This window comes from Solea senegalensis, linkage group LG16 (genome assembly GCF_019176455.1).
Source record: "Solea senegalensis isolate Sse05_10M linkage group LG16, IFAPA_SoseM_1, whole genome shotgun sequence".
Lineage (NCBI taxonomy): Eukaryota > Metazoa > Chordata > Actinopteri > Pleuronectiformes > Soleidae > Solea > Solea senegalensis.
Genome location: NC_058036.1, coordinates 18252066 through 18266038, shown reverse-complemented (window position 1 = coordinate 18266038; position 13973 = coordinate 18252066). Strand labels below are relative to the sequence as shown.

The following is a 13973-nucleotide window of genomic DNA, read 5'->3' as shown; positions in this document are numbered from 1 at the left end:
CAAAAGAAGACAGGGATTTGTCAAAGGGTTTTCAGCAGTAAGAGGAAAATCTCTTTATAAGCAATAAAAGAAAGCAATGTTTCTTGCTTTACTGCCATAACAATGTAAATCTTGGGAAAGGTCACATATAAGAGAAAAAGATTGTGCCACAAATGGAGACATGGGCTGGTAAAAACTTAAGATAGTGTCAAATAACACAGAAGAATGTACCATGTGATTTTTGCTTACCATTTAGGTAGTCATTTGCAATTAGAGATTGATTGATTGGTCGTCTTCTGCATACAATTTCTTCTACATTCGTATTGTCTGCAGTCGCGATTGTGTCGTTTTTTTTTTCCCCCTCACGTGTACATTGACATAATCAGGTGAAGGACTCAGTTTTATCACTTGCTTTTTTCCCTCATCTCTTATCTCTTTTAGAGAGGCTGACAATAAAATTGAAGCCGCTTCTCCACCCGGCTCCCCCATTACCATAATGAAAATGAAAAAGAAATTGAAAAGGAAATGACTGCCACCCAGCGAGTCGGTCCACGTGAAATTGGCAGACAGATTGAGGCGAGATTTAAAGGGTGCCTGTGTCGCTTTGCAATTCGCCACGTGCTTTGAGTGAGGAACAGAGAGAGCCCGAGCAGAAAGACATGAAAAGGAAATGTAAACAAGCAGAGTGCCGTTGGTTTTGAAAGGATAACCTGAGTTCATACATCTTTGCAGTAGAGAGACATGTGTTGTAGAAGCAGTTTAAAAAAAACAGGGCACAACAACATCAATGCCTTGCTCAAAGGACTGTTGAAGAGTTTCCTAGATATTTATAATTTTGATTTGCTTCATAATGTTGCTATGGTTACATGATGCACTTCTTTCTCTGAGTAGAATATGAATATACAAATTGAATGCAAGTCGTTGTATTCCCTCAGGTTCAAGGACAATTATCCAACAGCTTTAGTAATAATTTTAATAACATAAGGGAAATAAAATGGAAATCTGAGATTTGCTTACATGGTGCAGCTTGTTCCTTCTCCGTGGGTTTCTCTGCTTTGAGAGACTGGCCTTTAATCTTGTTCACCAACATTAGGAGGCGAGCTTTAATGGACGTAACTTGGTCATGTTCGTCTTCCTCCATAGGGATTCCTATACGACACAGACAGACAGACAGACAGACGCACCATATACGAGGAGCATCTATGAAGCAATGTCTCATCTCAGCTTGTATTTCTGTGGGTTAAGTAATGCCATGTGTGTGATGAGTTGTATGGGATGCACAGCAGTTCCTATGCCATGACAATCTCTGTGCAGTTCAATTATTTATCAAGGCACTGAATTGAGAGGGATGGAGAGGAGGGACTGGCACTGGTGGAGATGAACACAATGGAGCAATATAAAAACAGTGTGACATGTTGGATATAATAATACATGCTTCATGATCAAAAACCAATGAAAGGTGCCTCCTCACCACAGTGGAGCTGCAGCTGATTGTGAAAGTCGTAGAGTTCCTCCTGGATGTCAAATGGACACGGACAGTCCTCGCCCGTGCTGAAGTTAAGCAGCATGTTGATCTAAAAATATGAAACACATATGACGTGATAGTTTACCTTTTCTTTATTTCTTTCAAGAAATCTGGAAATAGTTTTGTCTTACAGTTGGATTCACAGAACAAAAAAACCCAGCTCTCACTCACAGTCGCAGTCACAGACCGAAGGACACTATGAGTCATTAAAGTGGCTGTGAAGCACAGAGTGCTATCCCCGGCTGTGACCCTAATGGGTCACTGTTATGTGTGTGTGTGTGTGTGCACTCTCACTGGAGCATTGACACATCACAAAATGATGAATTTGCCTTGAGCCTTTGTTCAATAGACCATACACACTAAGCGAGAGCTTTCAGTCACATTTGGAGGACCAGCTCTCGGTCTTGAGGCAAAACGAAGGGAAGTTGGCACATAAAAGCCAAAATGGGATGTAAAGACGGGGAAATAAATTATCCATATATGTGGAAAATTAGAGACGTTATGTAATGAATCATCTCGTTACATGCATCATTTGAAGCAGGGAGCCCGTGGGCTTCATCCTTGTCATTCCCCTGTTCCTATTCACCATGATTGTTTGAAATCTCCTCCTGTCATGCATAGGTTTTGCCACTTTTTCCACTTTAATGTGATATATGACTTAATTACTTAAATAAATGTATAAAGAATTTAAATGAGCTAGTCTTGGAACCACTTGCTTTTTTGCGTGTAATTTGCCATCTTCCCCAAAATCTCACCTGCTCTTGAGGTGGCGATCGGAACTCTTTGGTCTTCTTCGCCGTTACAGCGGCAGACATGTTGAGCGCCAGCATCAGCTCGTTGTAGCGGAACTTCTGATTGTACTGCAGCTTCGAGACAAAGCTGTCAGAGAACGACACGATGGCCTCGATGCGGTGTTTCAGCTCGCAGTCGCAGAAATAGTGAAGCAGCTCACACATCTGGGGGGGAACAGACACGAGGGAGGGGGGGCGAACAACAGATACCGTTGGATCGCTGTCGCCGACGCACAGATGCTGCAAGCATCTACATTATTTATTTATACATCATTTATTTAAAGAGTCATTTTACCCAAGAGATCATTTGTTAAATATGAAGACAGACAAAGCTGTTTCATGTGCGACTGACTTCTGAATGTGTCTATTACAGTGGAGCAACAGAGCATCTGACTGAGAGCACAGCTGTGTTAGTATTTATCCATTGAAATAGCACTTGTGTTTATTCATTTTACATGTTGATCAGATTTAGGTCCAATCCCAGTGCTGTAGTGATTAAAATCTAACCCTCGTAATGGGAGAACTTGATACGTCATCACATGAGCATGTTTTTTTCTCAGAGATTTAACATTATCAGCCATTTAATCATGACTCTGGACTATAGGCATTATTAAGCCATGTCAGAAAATGTCTTCAGCGCATGGGAATAGTGTGGGACCTGTTTATGATATGCACAAGAGTCTACAAACAAGTTTTGGTGTGGTAAGTGTAGCTACATAACATTCTAACAAATGTTTTATGATGGTAATATTCTTGGAGTCGATGAATCTGTAATATAAAACCTCATAGTCCACTTTTTGCTTTGGAAAAATCCTTGTTTGAATAGCCACTTAGCCCTCTTACTTCACCCTAACCCTCTGTTTCAAGAATTGGGACACATGTACGGCATAAAATGGTACTGAGCCTTAATTTCAGTGGCTTGGATTAAAGTTTAACACATTCAAAATCATTATTACCTGTCGCTTGACAGGCTCAGGCAGCCTCTTTTCCAGCAGCCCTTTCATTGGCTGTTTAGCCTCTTTGGCTGCTTCCTCTTCTCCAGCTTCCACCGCCTTCTCCTCGGCTCCGGTAAGTCCCTCTTTGTCTGTGGCCCCAGCGACTCCCTCCTCGTGTGTCTCTCTGAAGACGTTCGGGTCAATGAGCAGTAGGATCTTATGAACGTCCTCGCTCCCTAATATGCCCATAGTCAGCAAGGTGCTAATGAGTTTCAGGATTGGCACAAACTGGTACTCCACGCCTCCTCCGACAGGATCCCGGATGTGGTGCCCTCCACCTTGTACAGCCTCTGTCAACATTAAGATGGATTTCTCCTTCAGCGAATCCAGTGGGATTTGTGGGCTGTACAGATGCTCCCGTTTGGTGCAGATAAAACAGGGTGGGGCAAAGTTGAGGCGCGGTTTGAGTGAGGTGCTAAGCCCAACCCCCGGCGGGAGGTGCTTCTTGGAAGCGTCGTTAAAGAGGCGGATGGAGCGCGTCTCGGCCGTGACGGGGATGATGAATTCGTCCTTCATCATGAGCCGCGACTCTTTAGCCGTCTCCAGGTGGATGCTGATCAGAGCGTTGTAGAAGCCCTCGCGTAACATGCCTGACAAGTACTGATTGTCGATGGTGTACAACAGCTGGGACTGGTCCAGGTGGCTGCAGAGCGCGTGGGCCACGCGGGTGTTGCCCAGAGCACAGAGGGCACAGTAGAGCTTCAGAGTGTGATAGTGGAACTTCCTCAGGTCTTCCTGCTCAGACAGCTCCATGATGTCAACGCACCTTTAAAAAAGAAAATGGCAAGTGTTTTAAAATGCACTTTAACCCTTAGAACACCCTTAGACATTACCATGTTTAAACGTACAGTATATACAGAGGCTATAAGAATGTGCAATATAGTGTATTATATCCTTTTTTTCAACACAAGCTAGACATTGTGATAAAAAAAAAATTTCACCAATTATATAAACACACCTGAGCAAAAAGTACTCAAAATGTTTAAAATTTGATTAAATTTGTAGAATTTGGAAATACGTCACAGTTCAAAGTTTACTTGGCTCATTTTTATGAACTGAAATAAAAGAAAAAAGGCTCTATTTTGTGACTTCTGCACAATTATTGCTACTTTATATCACTATATCACCAAAAATATGATATAAAACAAATCATAACTTTGACTCAACAACACATAAGAAAAAGATGAAAAAAAATGCATTTTTTAAAGCCTGAATATGTGACCTATAAACCTGTTTTCATCACCTTTCTGTGGATCAGCTAATTAACAATGGAGGTAGGATGGACAGTAGGTAGCTTTTGTTTGTACCTGTTCTCCTCCGGTATGTGCACAGCCAACATCTGCAGGGGCTCCACACACTGCACCACCCAGCCGTGTCGCTCGTTGACCCGGGCCGTTTCCACCTTCAGGAATATGTTGGGCATGCGGCTCCACAGCACGGCACTGATGGTCTGCACGTCTAGACGAGGCGGACACTGCGGCACCGGGTTCTTGTGTTCACTCTTAAAGATCGCCGATGACAGAGGCATGGCATTCTGAGGAGGGCGAAGCCACAAATGATGGAAAGTGTGATGAAAAGAAGATGATTATAATAATAATAATAATAAAGAACATCAGTGTTGTGAAATGTCAAACAAGCCGTTAAAGAGTTATCGCTATCATGACCTCCACAGTCCACACCATGATTTGCTGGAGTGTAACAGCTGTATTAAGTATCTTTCTCAGGGAGACTCTATCTGTTAATTGTGTCAGTGCAAACTCTCCCGCTAGTCACATAATCTCCGCTTTTTCACAAGCATGCTGACATAATATTAGCCTTGTGGTCCTCAGTGGACCATCCATTGTAGGGGACTGCATTGAGAAAACATGTGAGAAAAGATATTAAACGCTGTGAGGAGACATTTCGGGGGGACTCCCACCTTTATTTTCGCCAGCTCAAACTGGAAGAGGTTTGGACTTGTGGGTCTCACAAACACAGCGGGGAAGAGCTTGGTGTTTGGTTCCACCTGCGGCACAGCAGAGAAAGAGCAGATTAAAATTAAAAGGTCCAAACAGGAAGCATATACAATAAAAGCGAGAGAGCATGACTTGAGGAAAGCAGCTTAATGATGCATCATGAAAACCCTTCTGCTTAGTGTCTGCGTGATCCTCTGAGTGTCAGGTGGCGGTATGACTCAGCACTGGGTGAAGTCTCGCACCATTTCAGCGAGGGGCAAAATAAGAAGATTATACGCCCTGAAAGATTTACTTCATAGAGAACATTTTAACAAGCTAATTCTACATTTGAATTTCAGCAGTGCTAATGTCAATGGGATAAACTAAATATAGATTCATAGACAATGGAGTGGATGGTGATTGTAAACCGATGTATAGATGGAGGGAAGTATAAAAGAACAGTGGGGAAGCAAAATCACAGGCACTCTTTGAAGTAAAGTATTTCTAAATCCACACAAAGTGCCAAAAACTCCACACATTTAAATCTAGACGTATTAAAACTTTAGAACATGGTTATTCACATTAATACACACAAAACTGTGTCAAAGTAAAATTGAGCTTTGTGACTATATTGCATTACCGTTCCTTCTTGTATTTTTTTTTACTAAACATTAGAATCTAAATTTGGGCTTTATTTTTTTGTAAAACATGCATTCAGTACCTGGTAAGATGTGGATATTTCTTTGCCATTGACCGTGAACGACACCAGGCCAGTGGCCAGGTCGATCAGACAGCCAATCTCCAGGTCCACGTTGCTGCGACTGGAGGCGTGAGCAGCACTGGTCACATCGCCTCCCCACACCATGTAGCAGTTACTTCTCTTCACACTGTCAGAGAGCAAATAAACTCACAGTCAGGCACAGTATACGCTGAAAAGGTTTCCATTTAAAATGTCAGACGTTTACCCACTCACCTCTCATGGACCCGTCCTCGCTCGTCACCCAGGGTCACGGTCACCGTTCTGTTTTTGCTGAGGTTAAAGTTGTTGCTGTAGTAATGGTAGTCGGGGGTAACCCATCCGACCCACACACTGGCGGGGTCCTGACCGGCGAAGACCCTGACTGAATGGTAGTGCTGCAATGGCACAGATCAGAGTCAGCGATGACTGAAAAAAGTTTTAAACCAACTGGACCATAAAGACAAACTAAAAGTGAGTGAGTACCATCGTGATGCTGCTGTAGTCAACTCGTCGACTTTCATCACTGTGCCTCACAGACCTCAACGGATACCTTATGCAAGCATAAATGGCATCAGTGACTACAATGAACAAGTGGTTATTTTGAGAGATATTCATAGATACAGTCTACATTTTTTAAGGGTCATTTCAAGGGGTATTTACTGTATCTTGACTGGTTGGAAAGTGTCTTAGATGTTTACCCTGCTTGCATTGTCATGCCAGCAAAGGCATGATGTGTTTTACTCACTAAAAAATCTTCTGTTTGTTCCCCTAACATCAGGTAGGAAGTACCGCTCTTTAAGAAGCCGGACCACCAGGTTGAGGAACAGCTTTTTCCCCAGCACTTTTTGACAATCAACGGCACGGACTGAATGTGCTGTCGTGGGCAACATCTGCAACATTTTAACTCCAAAAATGCACTTTATACAGCTGGTGCTCTTATTTATTTATTTTATTTTTCTATTTTTATATCATTTACCTACTTTTATATCATTTATTGCTGTCATTTTATACAGTTTGTGTCCATGTTTTTGTATTTTATTCAACTAAATTTCATTGTGGAAGTACTTTGACAATAAAACTTCCATATGTCCTTATATTGAGGATATGGCTAATTTCCGATCTGTTGACTCAAGTGAGGTTTAAAGTCTCCGAAATGTCACTGAACTGAAGAAGCCTCACAAACGTCTTCAAGAAATGAACGCCCAGTTTCTACTGATTCAATGACATGTGGAGAACTATGACCTGGATGAATGATCATCTCCACAGACAATGTCAGAATAAAATCATACCTTTGACCCCAAAAGGTTCATTCAAACTAAAACACATGTGGTTCATTACCTATGTTTCACTTTCAGGGTTTCTTCCTCATGCACTCCGTTCATGTCTACAACCGGACTGCACTTGAAGAAGGAGTGGAACTCAACAGGCATGCTGAGACGACAAAACACCATGTCGGCGTTACTGTTCTGTGTGCCGAACGTCTTGTGGGTCACTTTAAGACAAGGGGGGCTTTCGATGGTGCCGTCAATCCTGATCACCTGAACAGAGTAGAGAAGGTCTTTGCATTCATTCGATCGCTGATTCTGATATGGTTAAAATGTGTGTTTTTCCTTCTTTCTTTTGTACCCACCGCAATGTGGTTGTGGTCCTTCGGCACGTTGATAAAGGTTGGCAGACGCTTGCTGAACCACATGGTGACCTCTCTGTTCATGTTGACCGAAAACGGCTCGAATCCTTCCTGAAGGCCACACATGGTGTAATACTTGAAGGTGCTCGCATCTTTCCCCAGATTCATACGACCCACCTGACACAGCCCCAGGCTACACACGGGAATGAACCCTGAAGGGCAGTGAGAGGAAGTGACAGCAGGAAAAAGGGCAGAGAATATAAGAGCCTTTAAGAATAATGACAAGAGGGACAGGAAAAAAAATCAATCCATCTTTTTGCAATTTACGGCGATTTACATGCGTCACATTAAATAAGGCTGACTTTCTAAGCGAGAGACACTTTTTTTGGCTTATATCCACAGGAAGGTCAATCCAGCTCGTTTCCTGCTTTACATTTAAAGGCTTCATTGAAAGATAAGTGGAGGAGGTCGAGGTTCTGCAAACTGGATCTGTAACCGCACACAACCTATGCACATTTGCCTCCACACACTTTCTCACCATCCTCAGTTTCAAAGTCAGTGAAGCAGAGTTCCGAGCCCTTGGTGGTGATGAGGATTTCCCCGTTCAGGGTGAAGATCATAGACTTGTCCTCCATGTTGATCATACATCCCACCACATCCCCCGCGTGCCAGCACCGCCCAAACAAACGGCTGCCCATGTTGAGACATTGGCCCTGTTTTAAAAAAAACACACAGACACAGAGAAATAAATTATAACATAAGCACGACAAAAACATTACATTTCAATTTTTAGTCACAATAATAGTTAGTACAAGTAGGGCTGCAGGTAATGATTATTTTCATAATCGATTAATAATCGTTTGGTCAGTATTTGTCAGAGCTGGAAATAACAATGTTCTCAAGGGTCTTTTTTTTGTGCACAAACCAAAATGATTCAGTTTTCATGATTTCTTTGTTATATGGAGCAAAGACACCCAAAAATATTCATATTTAAGAAGCTGAAAAATCACAGAAACTGGTTTTAATTCTTTAGAAAACACTCAAACAGAATAATCGATTATCAAAATAGTTGACAATTAATTTAATAATTGATTAATAATCAATTAATCGAATAAATGTTTCAGCCCTAAGTATTTAAATCAGTTAATTCAACATTATAAACAACACCTTAGGGTCCAAAATACTGAGATATTCTTATTGTTTGTGCACATGTCTGACTTGCAATACAATATGTGTACACTACTTAGGCTAGGGTTGGATGCAGCTTACCCTGTATCCGTCAAAGACAAAAGCAAGCTCATCTGTGCCCAGCTCCACATCTGGCTTACATCCTGGTCTGGCCCAGCCCACTCTCATGTCTCCTCCTGTCACAGCCTCGAACTCAAAATACCATTTCCCCGTCTTCACCGCGTATGTTCGCTCCACTCGGAAGAAGCGGATCTTGTCGATGCTGAGCCGCTCGGCCACTTGTCCTGCGGGGCGGAAAGAGAGCGAGTGCAGAGTCAGACTGCGGATTCCCCCTCCAGCGAATAAGGAAACCAATAACGGAAACACTGACTGCAATTTCAGACTTTAGTTAAATGCAGTTGCCTCAAAGGGAGTGGGAGGCAGGATCCGTGTGTGGGTTTATGTGGGTTTGGAAAATGAACACACACTTGTCAGGATGTGTCATTTTCCTCCCATTCTTTGTAACAAGCATTTTATCGACTTTTACGCCGTGTAACGTCTGTGTACTTTAATCGTCCATTAGTCAAACTGACCGCTTTCCTGGTCCGAGGGATCGATGTTGTACCCGTAGCCAATCAGAGTGCGGATAGCCTCCCGCAGGCTGTCCCTGTTTGACTTTTTGGTGCGCTCATCCAGCAGAATGTAGGGAACCAGACGAGGGTTACGCTTACTCTTCAGATCCTGCATGCGAGGAAGGACCAAGGTTAGGAGAATTTGTTTTTGCTGCATGCCAATCCCCAAACGATCTCTGCTTATTTCATGTATTGTAGACTGGCTCAAGGGAGCCCTGCTAAGTCGTGCAATTGTTGTGTTTGCTGTGACTTTGCTGTCAATCCTAGTAAGTGAGAAGTTAATGGAGCATTTATTGCCGGTGGGCTACTGCTGCTCATCACACTCCTCTAATTCCCATTTCAGAGATTTCTTACTGGGCGGGCAAAGGGAAACTATGGCGATAAACAACATATTATTCATCATGTTTTATTTATGTTGCACGTTATATTATAAAATGTGCTACAGGTTAAGTATCAATCAAAAAAGGGGATACAACTAAGATAAGATCAGAGAGATAACAAACAGAAAGGATTAAAAACAGTAGGTAAGAAAACAGTTTAAAAATCTGACATTCTGCTAAAAAGTCTTTTAAAGCTTCATTGAAAATCCTAGCAGTGTATTTGTTTAATTAGATTTAACAGTGTTCCCATTAGTAAAGATATTAAAACAGTGTGGGTGAGTCGCTATGAACCTTGATCTACAAACCACAAGGCCACAAAATAAATATCAACCTTCCAGTATTTCTCCAAGGTCATTCAATGTCAAGTAGGTTTTATTAGTAAAAAAAAAGAAAAAAAAGGCTGAAGGGTCAAACTGATGTCTCCACTGATAAACTGCAAACTGACCAAAGCCAAAGCAGACACAAAAGGAAAGATTTCCTGTTTGTGTAAACAATATTGAAGTGTTTTCTACATGGTATATATACAGTATATAATTTCACTTTACACTGCACTTTCTTGTGCTTTCAGGCTTCAAATAGAAAGCCTCTATTTTCCACTAAGTTATTTCTAACATGAGTGATTAAGGTGATATGTGTCATCTCTTTGTCAGCGTAATAAATTAAAGCTTAATACCAACCACACTGTCTTTTATACTGAACTGAAATATTTCATTTAAATGGAGGGTTAGGTTAGGTTATGAGCAGCAGAACATGTATTTCAGGAGAATGCGTCACATCCATTTTCATGGTAAGAGCAGCAGCAGCAGCAGCAAAAAAAAAAGAAAAAAACACAAATCAAAAATAAGTTACTTGCCTCGAGTCTGTACAGTTTCAGTGTTTTTTTTTTGTTTGAAGCAGATGAGAAGGTACAGAAGGTATTGTACTCAATATGTTCGGCACAATATGTTCTGTGGCCAGTCGCCCTTTATTACAGAATGTCTTGCTGTGTATTGAATCATGATTTAGAGCTGGGAAATTAAACAAGCTGTCTGACTTATGCGTGGTGTGAGTGTATGTATGTGAGTACTTGTATACATGCATTATGTCAATGATGTTACCTCACCAAGAGGTGTGTGTGTTAGACCATGAGAGAGAAACAGAATATACTGAAAGACAGTAGTAAAGCAAGGGATAGAAGGAAAGATAAGAGAGAAAAATGGGCTTGAATGTTAAACCCTTAATAGGGTTTGAGGAGATTTTTAGCATTTGATTTTTTTTTTTGGTTCCAATGTCGCAGTGTACCTGCTGAATGCCGTAGGTCCATCCCTGTTTGATGCGGTCCTTGGCCCAAACATTGTGCGCGTTCTCCGCCAGTTTGTCCACCAACATTTCCTGACCTGGAGTCAGTTTAATGTCGGACAGGTCCAGAGGGGATGGCTTATAACCATTGGACATCATGTAGCTACAAGTGGAAAAAATAATGAAGGTGAAAAAAATTAGCAGAACATACTTAATGTACGTATATGTATGTATGAATGTTTCCATTTTAACTTTTGGGCAGTTACAGCTAATTGTAGACCACTTAGCCGTAAAACAAGGTAATATGGTACTAATAGGGAGGTAATAATGTTACAGCAATATCATATTATTTCCAAAGTAATCCAGGTAATAGGTTAGAAATGTGAATCCATCAATCGTTTAACCTTCACATCACCTCAAAGTTCAAATAACCACATTTTGGAATTTAAATTCATCCCTCATGAGCTCCAAACACATTTTATATTGTTCTTACTAAGTTATTACCTGGGTTATGATGGAAATAAGATTGTCTTAGCATAATATTACTTCCCTATTATAAAGTACTATTACCATATTGTTACTGTACTGTAATGTGTTGAACTGAAATGTGGATATACACTTACTTCTTAGGGAGTTTGATCTTTTTGAGTGAGTCCTCTGCATTTGGATTCACCTGGACTACACGACAACCCAGTGCCAGCAGGGTCCTGTAAGAGAGAAACGACATGACCTTTAAATGGACGGTACATGTAGATCTATAGAGGGCTTGGGAGTATTCATTAGAAGCAGTGATGGATTAAATTGTCCTAATTTGCCTAAAGGTAAAAACAAAAAAAAAGGGGGTCAATGATTACCAAAAGGAATGTCATTTTGAGAAATTTCCACCCACCTTGTGAGAGGACACAGTGAGTTTGATGTCACTCAGAAACCCATCACTCTCATTTACATAAGCCCTGCACTGCAGCAAATCAAGATTAATCACGGCAAAATCTAAGCTTTTATCATCTGAAGAGCAGTAACAGAATGTAAAGCACATGTAATAGGTCTCACTGGGACCTGGTGTTATGTAGGGCACAGACACGCGAAGAAGGATCACAGACTGTAAGACTCTGGTCAAACAATAGAATTAGAAAATCCATTGCAAATGCTAATTTCTCACAAAAACCACTCGTTTATAATTGAGCTATGCTGTCACAATGAATTAAGATAAGCTATTTATTTAGTATGTAAACAAGCAGAAACGTGAGTTCATCTGGGGTTTATAGCTACCTCTTCCCATGTAATGCTTCTAATTAGTCCCCAGTAAACACTCATTTAAAATCAAACAGAACAACTAATATCTAATTTCTCTGTCTGCTCTCTGTATTTTTCCTCCCTCCCATGCCCTCTCTCCTTCTTCAAATCACAAAAATGTGTGGACCGCGGAGGAATAAATTGATCCATAAACACTCAACATACTTCAAAGTTTCCGTCGACATCTGCAAATTGTAGTTTTTTTCCGTCTCTGGCAGCTTGGAGAAATCCACCAGGCATGGATGCTGCCGCTTATTATCGTCTCTTATCTGTGGGGGGGAGTAAAAAAAGAAGAAGAAGAAAAAAAAAAGAACAGTGACAGAAATAATATTTCAATTTTCTCTTCACAAGCTCCATATACTGAACATACACCATGTGGGGAAAGCTTATACTCAATTTATGCATATGGAATTCACAGACTTAAGACACTGTCATTGTGAACTAACATGGGGATGGGGATGTGTGTGTGTGTGGGGCTAATGAGGAGAAGTCTTCTTTAGTGAAGATGTTTAAGAAAGAAGAACAAGGGAGCATGTTTTCTTGGACGATAGCAAGGTGGAACAACTGGAATACCAAGTAAGAGAAGAGTCTCTCTCTCGGCTGCACTTTATGCCAGATATTCCCTTGGCATTGCTGCTCAGAGGAGGCGGAACGGCAATGGGGATGATTCCCAAGAAAACATGCAGGACTGTGAAGAGAAACACAGCTAGTGTGTGTGTGTGTGTGTGTGTGTGTTCTGTGAACACCAGCCAGCTCTTTTCAGAATAGTACAAGAACTCTACAGGAAATCACTTATCTGCCACGACTTCTTCTTCCTCTAACAGATTTATATTTGTGGAACGAACAACATTAGATAAATGTATTTATATATTTATACGCAACCAGTGACTAATTCGGAGACGATGCTTTGTTTATTCTCCGTGCTGTGGGACGTGAACTATAAAAAAACAGCTGCAATTACACACAATGAATGACAGCGGGAGCACAACATACACTGCGGTGAAACCACATTCGGATATGAATCGACTACTCCCTGTAAGCTTTACCACTGATTGACAGATTGTTATTGTTCTGACCCCCTCAGATTAACTAAGGAAACTTCATGACGAGAAAAATGCGGATTCCACTTTATTCCACAGGGCTCACTCTTCAAATCTCTTCAATCTGACGCTTAATTACAAAGTGAAGACCTGCATAATGGCGCTTGGTATTTAGGTCTGAAACAATGACTCGATTCATCGACTATTAATCGATTACTAAATGAATCGTCAACTATTCTGATAATCGATTATTCGGTTTGAGTGTTTTTCTAAAGAAATAAAACCAGTTTCTGTGATTTTCTTCTTAAATGTGAATATTGTCTGGTTTCTTTGCTCCACGTGACTAAGAAATCATTCAAACTGTGGACAAAATCATGACATTTGAGAACATCGTCACCAAATGATTACTCGATTAATTACAGATAATGAGAGATTAATCGATTATGAAAATAATCATTATGGATTATCATTATGTATGTTTGTATTACAGACATAAGAGGTGAATACCATATTGTTGTTTGAGTTTTTCTCGTTCCCTTCATGAGCAAAACAGGTCACGTTGGCGCTTTCAAACATAATAAACCAAGGTCATT

General features: G+C 41.0%; 1 protein-coding gene across 3 annotated transcripts in view; it reads right to left on the bottom strand.

The window, feature by feature from the left end:
• The window catches only part of LOC122782677 (ryanodine receptor 3-like), an 87790-nt gene that overhangs the window by 33620 nt on the left and 40197 nt on the right, over positions 1-13973 (bottom strand). For all 3 annotated transcript variants that reach the window (XM_044047120.1, XM_044047121.1, XM_044047122.1), the window contains 17 exons: positions 12506-12609; positions 11671-11754; positions 11051-11210; positions 9351-9498; positions 8860-9062; positions 8129-8303; positions 7594-7802; positions 7302-7501; positions 6447-6513; positions 6198-6358; positions 5946-6111; positions 5209-5295; positions 4598-4824; positions 3252-4056; positions 2260-2460; positions 1451-1553; positions 997-1128 (listed from right to left, as the gene is read on the bottom strand). In XM_044047120.1, the coding sequence (XP_043903055.1) occupies positions 997-1128; positions 1451-1553; positions 2260-2460; positions 3252-4056; positions 4598-4824; positions 5209-5295; positions 5946-6111; positions 6198-6358; positions 6447-6513; positions 7302-7501; positions 7594-7802; positions 8129-8303; positions 8860-9062; positions 9351-9498; positions 11051-11210; positions 11671-11754; positions 12506-12609 (3232 nt within the window). The remainder of the gene's footprint in view (positions 1-996; positions 1129-1450; positions 1554-2259; positions 2461-3251; positions 4057-4597; positions 4825-5208; positions 5296-5945; positions 6112-6197; positions 6359-6446; positions 6514-7301; positions 7502-7593; positions 7803-8128; positions 8304-8859; positions 9063-9350; positions 9499-11050; positions 11211-11670; positions 11755-12505; positions 12610-13973) is intronic.